We start from the raw sequence: 22444 nt of genomic DNA on the forward strand, positions 1-22444 counted from the left end.
GTTACAGCATATATTTTTAATGGGAATTTGTCGTTCATTCGTTCATACACAAGTGAGGACTTATAGGACAGATCAAAGACTTTGTCGATATTCCGAAATAGGATACATATTTCACTTATCAAGTAATGCAAGCTGATTTTTTTTTTATATTCAGCTTTTTTGTTGTAATCATGAATAGTATGCGTATCTCGCTGAAACAAAGTAATGAATCTCGAATCGCGAGCGGAATAATTTGCGCATATTATTTGATTGACTTAAAAACGGAATATTTTTGCATTATGCTATTGAGCACACTATTTCACACCCAAGGCAGGGTGAGCGCGAAGGGTGATTATTTTTTTTGTTTTATATAATGACGTTAAAGTTTTGTGTGTGATTATTTTCCAATTATCCTCCTTCCCTTGTTTCATTCACTTTTCCTTTCCCCTTCCTTTTCTCCTCCCCTTTCCCCTTTCATTCAATTTCTCCCCTTCTCTTTTCTCTTTTTTTTGTTGGCAAACGCCAGGGTTCCACGGAACCAAGTTAAGGGACCCCCCCTGGCTACGGGCCTGCTTAAAACAATTACTAAATAAAACTCGTTTTTAAACGATTGAAGAATATCAAACAGAAAATACTCCATTTATTGAAAATCGTAAACAAAATTCGTTCTTTGGAGAATTAAATTTGATTATGTTATAAAAAAAACTCACCAGCATTGTCAGTCAACGTTTACACATTCAAATATTAAACATTGATTCTTACAAATCAAACTTGCAAGAAAGAGATTTCTGTACTATTTATATCCTTTTTTATCTGGTAATACATTGTATAGTATTAGATGCCATATTTCACTTTTTTAATTGTTTTAAATATTTGTTAAACATGCACTTTAAAAGTAATGTCACTTGATAGCACTCTATTATTACGTACACTGTACAGTTAACAAGAAACGTTTTCTACAACGTGGTGATTGTTTGAATTTTAAGTGTTCAGAACTTAATTATTGTTTGATTTCAAAGACATTCGTTTGAACTCTCAATAAGCAACAATACGCGTATAATATAGACCGGGTTGTATATAACTTATACTTTTTTAAATTGTGTTTTACTCTATAAACACAGGGATATATAGTCATACTAGTCAGCAATGTAAATTCAATCACTCAAAGATATATAATAACTGTACGTCTATATCACCGGATAATATAATATATAAATTTTGATGCCATACGTCACCACAAAATTGTGGTGACGTATGGACCATTTAGGAAATAAACAACCATAATTTTATCAACGTTATTTTCTCTCGCCATTCTGTTCTGGAATATAATGATAGAAAAAAGTTCATCTAAATGAATGTCTCTTTTGATTGGAACATCAATCCATTCATTTCTAAATAAACGGTATAAAAACTTAAAATAGTCATTTATATACATTCCAAAATATTGCCTATGTCTCTATACTGACTCCATCTTACAAAGAGTTGTGATTGACCAGATAAAATTTAACTTTGGAAATCTATCAATGGCGTAATTATTTGAATAGGAAATAGATACATCGTCACTTAACAGCCTATATAAGAGGAGCTCAATGATTTATCATAACTATAAGTATAATGCATGCATCAGTGCATTACATTAGCATAACTTTGAACTGACGTATTCAAACTAGATAATGGCGTCTATCCATACTGGAAAGAACACAGTGTTGTACAGTGGTTCCACAGTGTGTTCACAGTGTGGAACACAACGTAATATCCCATTCACACTGTTAAATTTGAACATTTCAATAGTGTGAAAATTCACATAGTCTCTAAGTAGTATGCCAATCAACACACTGTGAACATCCACACTACAGAGCTAGCCACAGTGTGAAATTCCCTTTACATTGTTAGATTTGAGCATTTTAACAGTGTGAACAATATTTTCACACAGTCCGCTACGTGAACACACCGTGATCACACTGTGTAAAACTGCGTGACTCTCCAAAGTTGAGATTGGTTGGGTCAATTGCGACTGGTTGTCAGACTGGGTCACGGAATCACCATCAGGGCCCCGTCTTACGATCCGATCAATGATTCAATCACAACTATGGATGGCCAGTATTGTCAACATCTACATGATACATGTTTGTTCAAAATATTCTCTATGGTTTGTATATTGCATTCATTGTTTTCTTGAAAAGTCACTGTGCTTCTCTTTATTTGTTTACAAAGGACATTGGGCAAATTTCCTGTAGAAAAAAATATGACACTGGTGGATTTCCATAGAGTTACGATTGATTGGATCAATCGTAACTCTTTGTATGACGGGGCCCTGATCAATATTTTGATCAACTATGCGCAGGTTGAAAATTCTCTAAACCTACAATATACAATGTAATTGATTTTCTTCGTATGGTTACACCGAGGAAGTCGACCCAAGCTGACCGATGGCACGTCATCGGAAATAAGGCAAAAGATTTGATCGGTCTGGAATCGATTTCGTCGGTGTGACTATAGACCATAAGGGTCCCGTTTCACAAAGACTTGTTAACCATAACAAATGCACGATTTTTGTAACAAGTTTGCTATCAGCCAATCAGATTGAATGATTTCCGTAGCTTGTAACGGATGTTGTTTATGTGTTATGATTACGAGTTTTGTGAAACGGGTCCCAGGTCGGAAAGGACATATGATAAAAAACAGAATAGTAAATGGTAAAAATGAAGGGGAGTCATTGTAAATAATCTAATCCCCGTAACAACAACAAGAACAACAACAACAACAAAAACAACACTTTCAACGACAAATGACACACATACATGCATTACAAGAAATATTAATATGTGGCATAAGACTCATTTGTATAGGATTAGACACAATGTTGTGTGTGTGTGTGTCACGCGCGCACACACGCCAGTGTGTCAATCAGACACATGTGAGTATGAAATACAGTAATTGACAAATGCATGTCGTTTGACTGGGTTAATTTATTTACAATGGGTCTCCTGGAAGACAAGTTAATGCGTAACTGCATTCATCAAATATTTGCTTAAAGTTTTTAATACAAGATTCTCTTTCATGATTTCGTCAAAAAAGAGATAATAATTTCGATAAAAATGAAATATCTGACTGACATCGTACCAAGGAGCTTTCAAAAAAGAACGGAGGCCAAGAAGACGAAAAGAATGTGACGTCACGACATAGACTAAATCTACACTACAAACTCATTTTCTACCGTCCTTTTGGATACCGTCGCCGTGTCGGAAGCTCCATATTAACGTCTTATATATTAAACAGGAAAACAGATTTTGAAAGAGAAACATCTTTGAAGTTTCAACTAATTTATCGGAATGAAACGATCGCGCCCATGACGAATGCTACAACTAAAGATATGATGGTCGATTCCAATCTTCCTGCGGCTCCCGCTGGCGGTCGCTCTGATGTGCATTCGGGCCCGCATGGAATATCTGTAAATTGGGTAAAATGAAAACGAAATATTCATAATAGATTTCGGTTTGGTTCTATTTACCGTATACAAATCACAAAAAAATATTAAGATGAAATATTATGATCACTTACAAAGATACGGATGGATCTCTCAGTATTCAGAGCCACTGATATACTGGCTCTGTTCTTCCTAGAAGTCCAATACTCAGAATAACCTTCAAATCTGATTGACGTTAATGATAATTTTCATCTCATCGCTGTTAATCGTCAGAGAACTAGATGGGAACCAATGATCTCTCTCTGATTTAATAATTTATTTATTCTATATAAAAGCGAAACATCATTATCACAATTAAATGCGTTTAAAGTTAATCGTTCTTACAATGGCGTAGTCACACCTAAGAACCGAACCCAGGGGGGCGTTTCATCAATATTTTTGTCCGACAAGTTGTCAGATCTGACATCTTTCCTTGATTTTGATTGGCTGAGAGGCACTGTTACTATGGTAACTGTCGGATAAAACAGGACTTGTCGGATAAAACATCCGACAAGTCCTTTCATGAAATGGTCCCCAGACCAATGAAAATATGACGTTGTTTTCAATGACATAACACTGATCGACTTGAAATCGCGGCTTCGGTGTTGCGACCGCGATATTATTCCCGAATCCATTTCTGATTCTTTAAAGAATATATTTAGTTTTGGTACACAAATCAGTCAAATTGACTGGATCAGTAGTCAGCTGGGTGGAACCGATATGTCTAGTCTCATTTCTGACGTATATCCTAGTCAGAAGTAACTCTGTTGAGTCTGTTCTATTAAAATACGGCTAGACAATAGTCGAATTTGACTAGTATAACAGTTGCGTTACATGAAAATTTAAACAGCGTTTTTACTGTTAATGTATTAAATTGACCAGTCGGTATGGTAAAAAGTGTAAGGTTCTTACCAGACTTCTTTGCGTAGACAGTGTACCTAGTCTCTGTCCCAAAATCGGAATGCTTGTGTACTGCGTCGTGGAGGAGCCACGTGCCTTGCTTTGTAGCTTCCATCTCCACCGTCAGAAAATCACCTGTATTAGAGAAAGAAAGAAATACATAAAGACAGGAAGAAAGAAAGAGAGAGAGAGAGAGTAAGAAAGAAAGAAAGGGGGAAAAAGAGAGAGAGAGATAAATCGTTTCCCATAAGGGGTGGTGCCATGGCATTTTGATGGGTGGGACAGGGAAGGGAAAGGGGGGGGGGGGGGTGGCGTTGGTGGGGGGTCAAAACAGTAAGCTCTTTTCTTATGAAAGTTGGGGAAACTACATTACGCTGCCCTCTCACTCTTTAATGTCCTATTTCTCGTTCTCCTTTTTCCTCCTGTATTTCCCCAATTTTGTTTAATCATCGGTTTACAATTTCATAATCGCAGGTTAAAAACTGCTCTAACGTCGTATATTGTCGTCCTTTCTATCTTCAATTTTTTTTTTTTTTTTTTGGGGGGGGAGGCTATGCCCCTGCCCCCTCGCATACAACGTCCGGTCATGACCCAAAGCTTACCTGGCAAAGTAGGCACACTGTCCAGGTTCTTCGTCACCCTTGTCTTCTGCGTTACGGTGTGGCCATGGAAATTAATTGAATGAACATCTGCACCGCCCCCTACGACGATGATGTAAAATGCGATGTTGTCGCCAACAGCCATACTGATGTTGAGAGGATACCCGAAGATGTAGCCATTAATTGCTGGATAAAAGAGGGGTTAGATATTCAACGAAAAAAAAACTTACATTAATGACAAAAATATAGATAAGAGGTTAATTGTTAAACATTGAAACAAAATCAATGGATCCGGGCACTGGATTTGCCCAAAGTTATCGAACAAAATTATTCTATGGCAAACTATATTGTAAAAATCCCAATCTAAACTCACTGAAAGCATCGTTGCTGTGCTCAAAGTCCACTGCCTCCTTGTCGACCTGGTTCGGTTGGTTTGTGAACATCCGGATATTATCATCCAAATACCAGTTGTCGTTCTCGTCGAAGATGGTGTAGAGCAAAGCGAAATCGTGGGCGACGTCCGTACGCTGTCCCTGATCGTTCAGGACGCCGTTGCGGCAGACGACGAGCGGTGCGATCAGGCCGGAGTTGGTGTCTTTCTTTGTCACAATGCTAGAGTAGTATGGCCAGACCACGCAGTTCGACTGGCTGTCAGTAGGACCGGCCTTCTCAAGCATCGTCCATCTTAAAGAATAAAGCGTACATTATAATTTTATATGAATTTGGATAGTGATGCGCATGGATTTGATTATACAAGGTTTGATAAGTTTTCAGACCTTTATATCGATTGATTGCATACATCATTTAATCGTTTTCTGTACTGTGGAAAAGATCTAAATTCCATGTGGTATCCAATCAGGACAAACCTATAACACGTTCTCAATTGTGAAAGTTCCAAATATTCTAGACCCCATAAGGGCCTGCCGATGACGCGTATTTAGGAAGAAAAATTAAATTACAATAAGATGGAACTTAAAAGGACTTTCATGACTTGTCGAATATGAGCAATCAGATCTTGACTACCAATAGGTCCATGGGAACAAGTTCCCATAACGGCTCGTTGTATTACCTGTAAATAGCGGTTTCACCCGGCTGAACCGGAAGTGGTTTATTGAAGGTCTGACCCATGTACTCTGTGACCTGGCCCGGAAGGTTATGCGCGTTGACGGAGAATTGCCTCGTTGCGTTGTTCTTGAAGACAATCTTGACGGTCTCGTCCACTTCGGCTCGGATGAACGGACCTAAGATGCCCAGATGCTGCTCCCAGTAGGTGCGGTTCTTCGGGGTGGTGAAGGTGTCGTCGGTGTACTCGACGAAACGGACTTTCTTGTATTCCCTCCCGATGTACGTCGGGCCTTCTTCCACGAAATAATACCCTTCACTAACATCACAAAGCAATGAAGTACGGAGAAAGAAAGAAAATAGGAATTAAAATAGATGACTAGTTCGCTGAAAATTACAACATTCTTGAATGAAGGGACCACTACCGTTGGATACCATGCTTGTCCTAAAAGAGCGTAGAACTTGGTTGTGTTTCACTGCCGAGCGAAGTACGCGCATACAGTGCAAAGGGTGTAAAAATTGCCCCAAGCAGGAATAGTTATTACTTCCCAACCCAGGATATGTAAGGTTATTTTTTGGGGCTATCATGCAAAATTTTGAGCTATTTTTAGGGAAGAGAAAAATGGAAAATACTCTCCAGGGTAATAGAATTATAATGTTGAAAGGATCATCATTGTGCATATAGTGCTTGAGCAGCACTGGGTTGAAAGGCTTCTTTACAGATAAAAAATGCTTAAAGGGGTATTCGACCCAGCCCTTTCTTACGTGTGTCGAGATGAAAGCTAGCTCATTCAACAATCTTAATAAATACGTGTGTGTCCAAAGCTCGAATCTATCGCTGATAGATGGCAAAATATTTATCTGAAACTTGTGACATGATGTCAACTCATCCATCTCGACAGTAAGAATACATTCTTACAGGGCTTTTTGTAATCACGATACCCGATGAATTTACGTGTATTTTGAATCTAATCATGTGACCAAGCTACGCTAGAGAAACTGACTCATGTATTATCGGAAATAGAACTCATCTTGATTGCCAACCAGTGGCATAAAGGCTTGGGGGCGCTTGTTCCCAAATTTTTCACGACCAAGAAAAAAAAGAGAGAAAAGGAAAGAAACAGAATGAGAGAAGGGAAAAATACGATTACATTAAAAAAAAATATTGTATTAAAAATCTATCACAGAAATTTGATATTTGTGATAAAAATGCCAAAATGTTGGCTAGCTTGCAACTTCATATATAATTCTGTCCGATACACCATATCTCGCCCCCTCAAACCATTTGGCTCATTACACCACTGAAACCAACCTGTTAGGATTGGATAGGTTCTGTCTTGTGATGTAATCGTATTCAGTAGGTGCGAAGTCCCAGATAACCTCCTCGGCGGCGAGGAAGAATGTCCTCTCCTTCTTCCTGGCTCGCTGAGAGTCCTGTATAGTCTTGTAACACTCTGAGACGGTGTAGTTAACCTCAAGGTCGTAGTTGTACACATTTCCATTGATGATCCAGGTACCTACAAGATGTGGCAAGATGATCGAGTTTCAGCGTAAACATGGTAAAGTAAACCCAAGAGGCTGTTACTGCAGTCCTGGGGCCCGTAACACAAAGCTTAGCAATGATCGTAGACACATTTTTCTACGATTGATTCCATTGATTACGATGTACAATCAATCGTACGATTAATCGCTAACCTTTGTGTTACGGTACCCAGATTGGACAGAGGATCGAGGGGGGGGGGGTAATGTGATTTTTGTGTATTTGTGAGTCTCCCTCAACGTTAGGCTTTGATGAAAGTTGCTTCCCACTCCCAAGCGGCTAAACTAGACTGCTTTGATTGGGATAGGGGCATCGATTCGATTGATTCGTGAAGTTAGTGCTGATGTTTTTGATAATTCTCATTGGCGTCATGGTGCCGATGGTTCGTGTGTGTTAGGAAGGAGTAGGCGGCTAATACATGCACTTTGTTGTACGTTAAATAGCTCTCTGTCACGTAACCCATTCTACTCCCAACTCTATGCTTAACCTATCTCACATAAATACAGGGAGAAAATTCACGTTTCAGTCTGTATTACAAATTTCCAGATATTTTAGTTATCACAATAAGTCGTTGAAATGGTCTATTGAAGAAAATCAAATAGTCCCAATTGTGATATTACGATCAATCATGTAAAGAGTACAAAGTTGCGCTGCAAAATATTACTTTTCTTGTTTCAAGAAAAGTAAGACAAGATTGGGTTCTTCATTAACAGGATTCGGGACTTTACGTTATAGGACGGGAAGACTCCCGAGAACAGACTACAATAGAAATGAGTCAAGCATGCACACACAGGTTATGTATAAACGTTTCACGCAGGCAAGACAGATGGCAGTTGTTGCCTTGATCTGTAGGCTATAATTTGTCTAAAAAACACGTCTTGAAAATGCAGCAGGTTTAGAAAAATATCGTTGCCGCATGCCTGGGAGGGGAACCAATTTGCAGATAAGTTATATGATACTTTGTAACTTTGTAACTTCGAAATTCAGTATTGGGCGTCCACTGGAACTTTCCCGCCCTGTAAGGCAAGTTCCCTTTTGAAGGGCGCACAACGGTAATTAAAGGAGCGATGCTCACCCGGGCTTCCAACTGTGAAATCAACTTCTTCCGTTTGGCCCGGAAGTACAGGGATTGTGTTGGCTCGCCTGCCGTGATACTCGAACGTCTGGTATGGAATATGGAGACCCATATATGTTTCTTCGTTCCCGATGCAAGGGGCATGCCACCGTACACGGTCACCGGAGCATAGGCCAAGGAGCGGCAAGTTATCACTTACGTAACCGTTGATAGCTGGGCGGAGACGAAAGAGGGGGAAAGGAGATCTTTGGCGACAGTGTCTTCAAACAAATGATTTTCGTAAAGTGTACAAAAAGATGGCTCATATATTCTCTATTTCAAAAGATGTATCAATATTCAAATAAAAAAATACTGGAGAATATTAGGCCTTGAGATAATAAGACTGTAATATCAGGACTACTGCGCTATAACTACACTACTTCTACTACTTCTACTACTACTACTACTACTACTACTACTACTACTACTACTACTACTACTACTACTACCACTATTACTACTACTACTGTTACTTCTACTACTACTACTACTACTACTACTACTACTACTACTACTACTACTACTACTACTACTACTACTAATACTAATACTACTACCACTATTACTACTGCTACTTCTATTATGGAACTATCAGGCCTACTACTACGGTCACTACATCTACTATTACTACTACAATACTACTACTACTACTACTACTACTACTACTACTACTACTACTACTACTACTACTACTACTACTAATAATAATACTACTACCACTATTACTACTACTACTACTGTTACTTCTACTACTACTACTACTACTACTACTACTACTACTAAAGCGGCTACTTCTACAACGTAATTTACCACTACCATTTTTAATGACCACTATGTGATATTAATGGAAACAATGATGATTGATGATGATGTTGATGATAAGAATGATTAGGATAAAGCTATAAAGTCTATAATTAATAAAAGGCTTTGTTTTTCACAAGCACTTAAAACAATGCAAAAACACCGGAAATACCTATACTCTGTTTGCATACACAGGAATATATTAGTCGGAAGGGGTGATTATGGTAACAATTATCTACTTACTTCGTAATTCATCGACAGGAAAGTCGGAATTGTAGCGGACATTTTGATTAGTGAACCAATACCAGCTCCTTTCTTCATTCATGGAGAGAATCACAGTTATAACCTCTTGGTCAATTCCCTCCTGCGATGCAATGCGAGAAGAAAATGAAAAAATCTTACTTTCCGATTTCATTCGCTATATTCTAAAGTATTTGACTGATGTAATCTCATATCTATAATTTAAGATAATGCCTATTAGCGTTCTGTCTTGAAAAGGGTTCTGTTTATTATTCGTTATTACTCTTACTGTTTATTAGAATATTTCATTCAGGTACAAAATATCAGCGAAAATCTGTTTTTTTTTTCATCAGTGCCCTGATAGTAGGAAAATTCACAATATGAAAATGAGCATAGTATGATTGTGTACACATTATGCTAAGATGAAACATGGAAATACAATTATACTGAAATAAATATATTACTGACAAAGGGAATGCAGAATGAAATATAAGTACATATTATTCCTATTACACTAATCAATAATCAATTCAATTTCATCGAAGTCAACATTTTATTGTTTTTTAATGCGAGTCATAATATCTTGGAACATTGGGCTGGCACTGGCGTATAGAGGGGGGGGGGGGCTTTGAACCCTAACATTTTCACGCCTAGGAAAAATTGAGAAATAGAGAAGAGAAAGGGTGAAATTTGATATTAATTTCGGAATGGTAATTATGTAAAAATTTATCACTCGGTAATTTTTTGTATTAAAATAGTCCAATGATTTTTCTCGCTCGGTTGCAGCTAGCGTTTGAGAAATTCTTCCCGGACTGCATGTCTGGTCCACTAGCTCATTACGCCACTGGGCTGGGGTGGGGCGGACACCATGTTAGTTTGCACAAACACGGAAAAGGATTGTTTTCAGGCTTTGCGATATACTGATCAATCATTCAATCATGAAAGAAGAATGACTGGGGCATTATTTATGGTGGACAAAGCGTGACAAATTATGTTTTTTACGGTACCTCTGACTCTATAATGACGTATTACTGTCTTGTATATGGTCCATTTATACGACCCATACACGAACATGGTGTCCACTGTCCATGGCAGTGACTCACCCCCCTCCCTCCCTCCAATATTGCTGCCCCTGAGAAAGATCAATCACCTGTGTTCCATTGGAGCTTAATTTCCCGGGTTTGCAGACGATGAGTGGCCCCACCAGCCCAGAGTGTAAATCACGATCACCCCCAACAGTAGAATAGTAGATTCCAGTGATACAGTCTGGATCACTTGCAGTAGGCCCGTAGGAAGATGGAACGGTCCAGTTATAGGTGTATGTTGCCTGTGGGGCGACAGAATCACCGGACGCTTGATATGCTGGCATAATAAGAAAAACAAAGGAGGGTTATTTTTCAACCATAATTTTCTTGATATTCTTTTTAGATCAACATGTCAGATTGTCCTCGAAGATATATATTAATATTTAAAAATTCAGAGAAAAAAAACAAGGTGAATGTAAAAGTAATTTGAACGGTGAGGCATAAAAACATGGAAGATTTGCAATTATTCGTTTGTTTTTTGGCAAATATGTATTTGTTCAATTGTGATTTATGTTATCATTGTTATTTTCATATTCATGTACCGTACTTGCCATAGGAGAAGGGAAAGAGAAGAATGAAGAAAAAAAGGAAGAAGATGAAGGGAAATGTGAAGAAAAACTTGTAGTTTTATTTATACAGGGTGGCATTGTCGGTTTCAAAACTGCTTTCCCACAACGGCCCTGTCATAATATTTTTAAAAACAATTTGTTATAATTGATATAATTGAATCAGTAATATTTACATAATTAATAGCACAAATTAAATATTTACTTATATACATTTCTATATCAACCGCGTAGCAAGGATTTCATTTTGGAGGGGGCGGTAAATGCACGCGAAGCGTGCTGGGGGTGGGTGCAGGGAGGGGGAGTTTCCCCCTCCCGCGCAAAGCGCGAAGCTTTTGGTGTTTCATAAATTAAAATGAAAAGGAGTCGTCTCTCTTATCTCTAGTATCTATATCAGCTCCAATTCAGTTGACTATATTGTGATTTTGAACCTGGTTTTCATGAACCTTGTTTTCAAAAAAGATTGTGAACGCACAAAAAAGGAATACAATGGAGGAAATTAAAATGATAATAACCCCGCGCGAAGTGCGGAAGCTAAGGCGTTTTATCATTTTTTTGCAATGAAAAGGGTCCCTAGAAAAGGATATTCTCAAACATATATTGAATACTTCCCTTGGAAAGATCAGATTTGATTACAAACAATTTAGCGACAGTGCATATCTTTAACTCGCAAAACAGAGGAGAAGAAGTGTATATGCCAGGAGGAAGATATTCCTCCCCGCGCAGAGCAACGAAACTCTGAAATTTCAAAGGGCGGATTTCATCAAAATAATGCAGATATCTCCAATACCCCATCGGCTCTAATTCAATTAATTTTCTAAGATTATTGAACTTCATTAAAAGGAAAATAGTGCGCAAAAAGTTGAAACTTCTGTGATTTATTGAAATTATATAAAAAGGATGCCTAATTTCTTTGACTTATCCTGAAGCGCTTTATTTTGAATTATAAAGAAACTTAAGAGTCATTCAAAATTTCAAACTGAGGGCGAAAAACAGGACAGGAGATGAATGTACAGGGAAATGACATGAAGTTGAATAGAATTTGATAAAAAATATTGTACTTTTTTATTTAATACCCTTATACGATACGAATTTTATACCTTCCTCTTTTTGGATTAGGAACCTGTTTGCCCCCAAAATTAAGGTTGTTTAGTAATGAGCTGAAAAGCGGGAGAAGTTGACTTTATGGAGGTGACGGCAGAAATTGATATAAAGATTTTACCCGCCCGGCGCCGACCCGACCAGAAGTTGCGCGATCAATTAAAAAAAAATAACTTCATATACTTCGGCCTAACCTTACTCTAATTCCATGCCCTAATGTATACATTTGAACTTTAACTGGCAATAAACACATATAGCTGAGGTAGAAAAACAGGGTTAGAGAAAGGGTGGGGGAAACAATGGAGATCTTCAATATTTTCATTTAACCGCGCGCAGCGCGGAAGCAAAATTCATAATCATAAATTTAGAGCAAGAGTGAAGGAGTTTCTCTTTTGAGAAAAAAAAAAGAAAAAGAAAAAAAACAACACAAAGCTACCTTTCTTCCCTTTCCTCCCTTCCCTTTTCATTTTCTCCTCTCTTTTTCCCCTTTTTTTTTCTTTTTGGGGACGTTTTTTTTTTTTTGGGGGGGGGGCGACCTCCCCCACCGCCCCCCTGGCTACGCGCCTGTTCTATATAAATAAGAAAAAAAAGAACTGAAAAAGACTAACAAACACAAAAATATACATTAAAATCTAAGCAATAAATCAATAAGTTCAAAAATAAACGAAACCCGAAAAAACAAACCCAATAAACGATTTTGAAAAAAAGTAAACAAATCATATAAAGTTCGTCCTAATCCAAAATTAAAAAAAATATATCATACTATCACACATTTTTGTTAAACCAGGCTTTAAAATGACTATTTTCCTTCATATAAACCCTCAAAAAAAGTTCTGCAACTCAAGTTTGAGTGCTAATAAATTTCTTAGTGTGTCATCACCATGTGTAAAAGTGGTATCATTGGAAAGCATAATTATTCCTCTTTACAATCATGTGTCATTTGTAATGCTAATGTTATCATGAAATGCACAGACGTGATAAATATGCAGCAATTTAAAAAATGAAATGTTGCAAAATTTGTTGTTTCCAATAGCGAATTTCCAATTGTTTCGAGGATGGGCTGAGTGCATTCACTGTCACCTGCATGGTAACAAATGGAGACTCTTGTTTAAAAAACAATGCATTTTGCAACATTTCACTTCTGACTTTTCTCTACGTTCAGGATAACTGCATGTTTCAAGATGACATAATCACAGCAGATGGCACATCATTGTAAAGAAGAATAATTAAGCTTTCCAATGATACCAGTTTGATCTTTTATACTTCAGTAACAAAAAATATATCATCCCTCAAAAGTGAGTTGCAGAACTTTTTTTGAGGGGTTTATTTTGATTGTTTTATACGATATACGGAAAATCATAATTTCTTTCAATGTTGATAATTAAATCCTGATTTAAAATCATTTAACTACCGACTGTGTCTTTGATTTACATTAAAGGGATGGTCCGTGCTGAAAATATTTATATCTTAATACATAGAGTAGAATTCACGGAGCAAAATGCCGAAAATTTCATCAAAATCGGATAACAAATAATAAAGTTATTGAAGTTTAAAGTTCAGCAATATTTTGTGAAAACAGTCGTCATGAATATTCATTAGATGGGCTGATGATGTCACATCTCCACTTTTCGTTTTCTTATGTTATTACATAAAATCATATTTTTTTCATTATTTCATACTTGTGTGAATAATATGTCTCTCTTATAATGAAATAAGTTGCAGCAATAAATATCTAATGCACTAAATCAATTGTCAATCCAATTTTTCTAGTTCTTGGAGGAAAAAATTTGAATAAACCTAATTTCATATAATAAAATACAAAAGAACAAGTGGAGATGTGACATCATCAGCCCACCTAATGAATATTCATGACGACTGTTTTCACAAAATATTGCTAAACTTTAAAATGCAATCACTTTGTTATTTGTTATCCGATTTTGATGAAATTTTCGGCATTTTGCTCAGTGAATTCTACTTTATTTGTTAAGCTATAAATACTTTCAGCCCGGACCATCCCTTTAAGTTCCACCCATATCCCATGAATTCAAATGTCCGACTGGCCGCACAATTGTTCAACTTTATGGTATTACTGATGAGAAAGCTATTCATTTATGGTAACCCATGCATGGTGCATTACGTTTATTACTACATCAAAATATTCTGTCCGGTGAATGCCTATTGCAAGCTACAGAGAACATATTCTCCCAAGTCTACCAAGCTTCGTTTACATTATCAATGCATCCAACAATATCCCATTGCATAGATGCCAATGACACCCTGAAGTTACTTTCTTCAACGTGTTAAAAGTTTCTTACTCTTCGATTTTTGATTGGTTGATTTATTTTGCTATGAACTTTTCTGTTCAATATTACAATCGAGTGATCACTTAGACCAATCGGTATAACTTCTACTTTATTAACCCTTTCTGGACGAGAATATAAGGCCAATGCATGAACTATAATTTTCTGTTACCCTAGTGGGTTTTTCTACAAGTTGTGATAATTGATGTTCATAACAAAAATCGTTTAACTTTTCTTTTGGATCAAATATAGCTAAATTGAAGTCACCAACAATAACATAACCCATGTCATCACTCTCTATCTGGTATAAGGTTTCATTAGGTTCGTCAAGAAATTCAGAATTTTTGTTTGGTAGATAGAAAACTCCTAAGATAACAGGCTTGCTGGCTTTAATTTCTATTTCAACCCAGCACGATTCAAAAGTTTTGTCGTGACATCGCGAATATTCTAAAATGAGATATAATCAGAAATGGATAAAGCTGTACCACCATGACTCTTGAGTCCAAGTCGGTCCATACGAGTGAGAGAATACCCAGGAATGACTATTTCCGTATCTTAATATCTTTATGCAACCATCTTTCTGTTATCGAAATTTGTTCGCTCTTTTCCCAGATAACATTTTCAAAAGTTCTAGTTTATGTCTTAGATTCTGAATGTTTAAATGGGCGATTTTGAAGCCCTTAGTATTGCAAAGGAGACTCAAAACTATAGGGGAAGAATAAGAAAAAGAAGAAACCTGATTAAATACAGGAAGGCCTACTTACCAGGAATACCGTCCACATAAGGATAACCCTCGTTCGCTTTTGTATACATGACATTATTCGGATGTATGTTGTATGGCCTGCTGGCGCCATTTGTGAGAGTGACCCGGATGTTATCCCCAACTTCCGCTCTAATTACAGGCCCTATCAGGCCGAGGTACGCTTCCTCTTGAGTACGCCTTATGAACTGGCTAAAAGTGGCATCCGTGTATCCAACGTACGCGGCCTTTATGTAGGAAGGTCCGGAACCAGTTGGCGATTTACTGCCGAATATAAAAAGGTATAGGATTAAAATATGGTTATACTTCGGGAAGAGCCCGAGCGAATCGTTCCTTCAGAAACTGAAGATAAGGGCTGCGTGTTTGAAATATGAGAAATCCCCATTCTACAGAGAGCAAGACTATATTGTAAAACGCATGGAAGACAATGGAACTTACTCGATCTTTCAGTAGTCTTTCAAGAACTCTTAAAGCTCAAGTCCATCCCAGAAAAATGTTGATTTGAATCAATTGAGGAAAATATAACTAGCATAACACTGAAAAATTTCTTCAAAATCGGATGTAAAATAAGAAAGTTATGGCGTTTTAAAGTTTCGCTAATTTTTCACAAAATAGTTATATGCACAAGTCAGCTATATGCGAATGAGAGAGTCGATGATGTCCCTCACTCACTATTTCTTTTGTTTTTTATTGTTTGACTTACACAATATTTCAATTTTAACAAATTTGACAATAGGGACCAACTTGATTGAACCATAAAATGTTAAAACAATGGTATTTCCACATGTTCAGAGAGAAACAAAACTTTCTTTCACATGACAAAAAGGGGAAAATTAGAATAATTCATATTTCATATAATAAAATACAAAAGAAATAGTGAGTGGATGACATCATCAGTTCCCTCATTTGCATACAGACCAGGATGTGCATATAACATTTTTCTAAAATTAAGCTAAATTTTAAAAATGTTATAACTTTCTTATTTTACATCCGATTTTGATGAAATTTGCACCGTTGTGCTTGTTGGATTTTTCTCTTTTTATTCAAAACAACTTTTTGTTGGGGTGGACTTGTCTTTTAACGGTCTCTTGAGGTCTTACACGATTCCCTAATGATCTTTTAATGATCTTTGTGGATTTCATGGGCTCCAAAACTTTTGAAACAGTTCAAAACAGTCTTACAGCACGTTTTAGGAAAGAGGCTTTTGGTGGTCTTTCAGTGGTCTCTCAATGAACTTTCAAAGGTCTTGTTTTAAGTCTTTCCATGATAGTTTGACAGTCTCTCAAATGTTATGCGGCGATCACTGAAAGACTCATAAGATACAAGTAAAAGTTCGTAGAATGACCAGTGAAAGTCCATGTAAGTATTGCCGATGGATCATTTGTTGCATAAATAATCTCTAAAAAGAACAATGAAACATTTAAAGTCGACTGTGGGACTAGTCAGAGATCAAAACAAGACGGGAAGTATTTTTTACAGAATTTAATATAATGATCACCAAAGTGTCTGTTTGTATGAATAAAAAATATGTGCCAAAGGATTCTGGAAAGAAATTGTGTAATTGCTGAGAAATAAGCAAAATAAGCGCGGATTCTAGTCACTTCCGTGGGGTCTTTATTCCAGCAATAATAATACACTGTCCCACGTGTGCCTATCTGTGTTGGCGATCTTCAGTGTGATCATTTTTTAAGCTTAGATATTATGATTTCACAAAGTTCAGTTTATGTAACTGTACCAGATCTAGATGCACGATGATATAGTAATTTTTAACATTGGTTTTACAGACTTTCTCACGAAATCAGTATTTTACTGCAACTACTGTCATTTAGCTTTAATCGGTCTTTCAGAGTTCATTTAGGGGTTCTTTGGAGTTTGGAGCCATTCCGCAGAAATCACAAATTTCATTGAGCTTGGAGACTGCTGAAAAGCCTTGATGAATTTTGCTCTTTCAGTGGTTTTTCAACTTATCTCCGTTCTTTGGGGTTGGGCCTAAGGCTAAGTAAGGAAGAAACTTTCCAGACGACAATTCAAAGCATTTTGCTACAAAGCGTCATACGCCAACTGCAAACATAATAATTACTTTGTGCACCAAATTGGCTCGTCGAACATTTTGGCGGGTCATGATCTTGAAGATGTGTCTGGCGTGAACACCTTCAATTCACACAAATTATCCGAAGAAATTCATTTGCAATACAGGGGCCGTGAACGGTTTTGACAGGGTGTGTGAGGATGTGTGTGTGGGTGCGTGTATGTGTGTTCGAATTTGTTCGAAAAAATTATATCAAGATGTATATTATTTCATTTGTTATATTGCTGTATAAGTGTACTTCACTTTAATTTGCATACATGTATTTGATTTATTACCCTTGTATGTATGAAAAATGTAATAGTATCTGAATAAAGGCTAAAAAAGCAAGAAAAAAAAAATTTGTGTACTGCTACTAATACACACATACACACCCACATACATCCCATAGTCTGTAATTTTTACGTTTTTGTTCGGGGGGGGGGGGGGGGGAGTGGTACAGAACAAAAGTCCGCGTACTCCGATCTCGCGTAGCCCCTGCAAGAGATGACATTTTTAGTTTCTGACTGTGGCGCCATCATTTATCAAATGGGTGGTGGTGTGGTTGCATGGGCGGACAAGAAAGGAAACAAAAGTGCGCACCGCAAATCCTTTAATTTTCGAAATGTCTTACGGAGGGTGGGGGGGGGGGGGCGGGTGGTGCCGCCACTGGATTCTAATGTATACGAGTATACCTTACTACTGGCGCGTAGTCCCAACTGACTTCTTGGATAGCGATAAAGTGCTCAACCAAATTCCCATTCGTAGTACCACCGTTGGATGGCCCAGCGGTTCCGCAGTCTGATCGCACTGTGTACAGAGCGCTGCCGCCACCTAAAAACGATAATCACATGGTAAGGTTGGTCAAGACGCCTCAACACAACATCTGCATACAAGTGCAATTTTTAAGCAAGTATTTTTTATGATTTGTTAAAACTTGATTGCAAACAGGGTTGATAACGTCAATGTTAATATTAAAAAAGGGGAATAATTAACTCACTAATTGCATTGTATACCTATGAAATGCAGAAAACCTTTGTACAGAGATAGCCCATAACATAAATTCTATACTTTACGACCGAGTTCCATTCTATTTATGAGAATTTTTTTTAAAAAACTTTATGATATAAATTATGTCTTCAAATCTTCTTGAAATTGAGCAGGAATACTCTTTTAGTGAGACGGGTAAAAAAAAAATATATACACCCCTTTACTGTTTGCCTTTTTCTAGTTTATTTAGTGTGTACCTACTTAACGCATCAGTTGTCGAAAGGGATGACACGAGCCAAGTTCCAGGGTTTATTGTTTCCATGGTGACCACACTCACGGGGCCAGGGATGAGAGGTATGGTATCTGCTCTCTTTCCATCAAGTTCCTGATGTATTGAGAACATTAAAAATGACATAATGTGAGTTTCTCTCCTCTTGCTGATTCTCCTTCTTCTTCTCCTCCTCCTTATTCTTCTTCTCCTTCTTCTTCCTCTCCTTCTTCTCCTCCCCCTTCTTCTTCTTCTCCTTCTTCTTCTTTGCTTTTCCTAATCTCCCCCACTCTTCTTGTATTTTTTTCCGTCGTACTTTCATCTCCTTCTTCTTGTTATCCTCCTCCTCCTCCTCCTCATCATCATGATGATTATTTTCTTTGCTATCATTATATAATCAATATATTAATATTATTCCTACCATGCACTCGTAATCTCAAGATCATCCTCACCAATGGATTTCCGTTGAAGAAAACGCTATGAATATTAGTCTCCCCTCCAAAGTTGAAGACAAACCATCTAATCTGTTCTCCTTGGCAAACCTGGAGACCGGGTAGATTACCGTACGAATATCCGTTGACTGTGTTCATGATATTACTCCCAATGAATTCCTCGGAGGCTACGGAACGAATAATTTGAAAATATAGGTAAACAACTGTGAGAATCGAATTCATCAGTTACATATTTTCGTTCGAGAAAACTTACTTCACGAACAAATATTTTATAATGGTGTCTGTGGAAAAGATATAAAACTCCAATATTATCATACCTCTCATTGTTGGTGTAACTTCTGGAGCAAATTTCCCGATATTCTCTTCAATGTACCAGCTCTGGTTTTCATCGACGTGGCCGTAAAGGAGAACGATATCATTGTTTGTACTAGCCAAGAATCCTGCCAAAGTAATAAATAGAATGGAAACACAGGAAAGGAAATTTTAATACACTTTCACCCGAGAATTGAATTATGTGTTAAAAAAATCAATTCCACTTTATTCCATTTTCACTCAAGAATGGAATGGTCTTGAAATATAGTTCCATTTAAGAAATGCGCACCTTTTCTGCAGATGATGGTCATTCCAACGAGACCTGCATTCTGATCTTGGGTTGCGAAGCGATGGGAGGTATACTGCCATCCGATACAGTTCTCTGCCTGTCCTTGCTTCGGACCTGCTTTACCGGTCGTCCATCGATAGATGAAGGTCGTGTTGGGTTGAACTGTATCATCCGATTTCTGGTTGCCCGACGTGGCATCGTCATACAGAGCACCTATGGAAATGATTCAATTCAATGACATATCTATTCATATCAGATGTCTCAATACAAAGATAGCCTTTGCAGTTTGGTTTTCGTGAAAAAAAAAGAGTACTACAATGATTAGTAAAATTGCTATAATGGAATTGACGCATGGATGAGCATACTATTTGGGCGTTCCTGGATTTCTCCAAGGCTTTCCATACAAATATACATAATGGAATCGTAGGGAAAGCTTTTGAGTGGATCAGGAACCTCAACAATCACAATATGTAGCAGTATGTTTCCATAGCAAATGCCAATTGTACTTCTAAACAGATTAAATTTCACGTGGAGTACCACAAGGCTCAATCTTGGATCCATTTCTTTTCTTGTTTATATTACTTATCTTTTATAAATCTTCAATCACTTCATCTTCGATTTGCTGACGACTGAAATGAAAATGAAGCAACTCATAAGTATTACTTCCAGGTAAATTTATCTAACAGTTAAACTGAACAGAAGTTACTCATAGTAAGCTTCTTTGATATGTTGTATAAGTGAATGAATATAATCATGGCTACACATATGAACGAGCCAGTACAGAACATTTAAAGTGTGTAAACTTTCAAACATATTCCATTTTGTTTCAAATAAACAGGCTTACCTTCTGCAGATTTAGTATAGCCTAGACCCCCAGGGTTGATGGAGTATGGTCGAGAAGCCATATTGCGGAAGTGAACTATGACCATATCGCCGACTTCTGCTTTGATAATCGGTCCCAGCATGCCCAGCCACTCGGGTCGAGCCGAACGCTCAGTAAAGGTCTCATCGGTGTATTCTCGAAACAAGGCTTTCTTGTAGACACGCCCAATGCACGTCTCCCTACTGACCATCTTCTCAGTTTCTGTTCTAAAGCATGAAGAGAGAGAGAGGGGGGGGGGGGGGGGGGAACAACAACAATCAGTCGAAACAACATTGCAAGTAAACATGTAATTAATAGTACAGATTAAGATCCCAAAGAAATCAATCAAAACACAAAAACTGAAGTAATTTGGATATATTCAGGTGCAGCTAAGAAGTAGGTCAATCTTTATTTTTTTTCTTCGATATTGTACTCGTGGATGATGCGCGCATTATTACGCTGATCTAAATGAGTTTATGGAAGATATAGTATAATAATAATAATAATAATAATAATAACTAGCATTTAGTACGCTCTCCATAGTTAACTATATCACAGCGTTTACAAACGATTTAAAACAAAAGTACAAAATAATTACAATACAAATACAAGCAAAAGAAATTAATCGGAAAAGAGGTATGTTTTTAGAAGTTTCTTAAATTGATCTGAAGAATTTGATGATTTAATGAAAGTGGGGATGTTGTTCCATTCTTTAGAAGCAGTAACACTAAATGTGCGATCACCTGTTTTTGTACGAGTTTTGGGTATGGCAAGCAAATTATGGGTCTTTAGATGAACGGAGATTAGGGCGAGTTGGTCTATGGGAAGCAAGGCTATCTTTGATATATTTTGGCATTTGGTTATTAAAGGCTTTGAAGACAAAAAGAAGTAATTTAAAGACAATTCTCTTCTTTACAGGGAGCCAATGAAGAGATTTAAGTAAAGGGCCAGGATCATGACGTCGGTCCACATTAAAGATAATACGGGCTGCCCAGTTTTGTAAACTTTGTAGGCGCTTCAAATACACTTGGGGAACAGATGTTAATAGGCTGTTACAGTAATCTAATCTGGACAAAATATGACAACGAACAGCACTGTGGCAGGTTTCTTCAGTTATGTACTTTCTTATCTGCGATATGTTTCTTAGATGGAATCTGACAGATTTACATAATTTATTAACTTGTTCTAACATAGTCATATTACAATCAAAGTAAGCACCAAGGTTTCTAACAGATTTGGATGATACAATAGTAGTAGAACCAATACCAAGGCTAACATCACTAAGGGAACGAAGGTTATGACTTGAACCTATGACAAGGAATTCAGTCTTTCCTTCATTGAGTTTAAGTCTGTTATGAGTCATCCAACTACAGATGTCTGTGACACAAGCACAAAGAGTCTTCTTCGCTTCATCTACACTGCAAACCTTAGGATCAAATGTTACGTAAAGCTGTATGTCATCAGCATAAGTATAGTAGAAGACATTATGATGACGAGCGATGTCTCCTACAGGTAAGGTGTAGTCTAGTTCTAGACGATTTTAAACGAATCTATTTGCACCACGATATAATACGTTCTATTCCGTGCGTACGCCCAGCCGAGTGTGCGCGCAAAACCGAGAACCTGTACTCCGAGGAAAAATCGTCTAGACCAGTTGCTCTGCGGTGACGTCAGAGGTCAAAGGTCAACGGAC

General features: G+C 37.4%; 1 protein-coding gene across 2 annotated transcripts; it reads right to left on the reverse strand.

Annotated features, from left to right (window-relative positions):
* Positions 1-597: 597 nt before the first annotated feature.
* LOC129280219 (hephaestin-like) lies at positions 598-20974 on the reverse strand. Of its 2 annotated transcripts, XR_010296360.1 has the most exons (17): positions 20734-20974; positions 19890-20102; positions 19606-19728; positions 19289-19455; positions 18830-18953; positions 18274-18412; positions 15518-15777; positions 10852-11063; positions 9705-9825; positions 8622-8834; positions 7319-7523; positions 6014-6325; positions 5318-5628; positions 4948-5130; positions 4358-4480; positions 1032-3428; positions 598-895 (listed from the first exon to the last, which is right to left on the reverse strand). XR_010296360.1 is itself a non-coding variant. In XM_064112664.1 (16 exons), exons 1-16 carry the CDS (start codon positions 20960-20962, stop codon positions 3304-3306), a joined length of 3060 nt encoding a protein of 1019 aa, XP_063968734.1. In that variant the 5' UTR covers positions 20963-20974; the 3' UTR covers positions 598-3303. The 2 variants fall into 2 exon arrangements, 1 of the variants encoding a protein (XP_063968734.1); XM_064112664.1 differs by having other exon boundaries at positions 598-3428.
* Positions 20975-22444: the final 1470 nt, after the last annotated feature.

Source organism: Lytechinus pictus, chromosome 17 (assembly GCF_037042905.1).
Source record: "Lytechinus pictus isolate F3 Inbred chromosome 17, Lp3.0, whole genome shotgun sequence".
In the NCBI taxonomy this organism is placed as follows: domain Eukaryota; kingdom Metazoa; phylum Echinodermata; class Echinoidea; order Temnopleuroida; family Toxopneustidae; genus Lytechinus; species Lytechinus pictus.

Coding starts and splice junctions, on each gene's coding strand:
- LOC129280219 (XM_064112664.1), bottom strand. CDS start 20,962: ATGGTCAGTAGGGAGACGTGCATTGGGCGTGTCTACAAGAAAGCCTTG. Junction 5,629..6,013: donor GGTGAAACCGCTATTTACAG/GTAATACAACGA, acceptor TTATTCTTTAAG/ATGGACGATGCTTGAGAAGG. Junction 4,481..4,947: donor CAGTGTGCCTACTTTGCCAG/GTAAGCTTTGGG, acceptor TCTCTAATACAG/GTGATTTTCTGACGGTGGAG.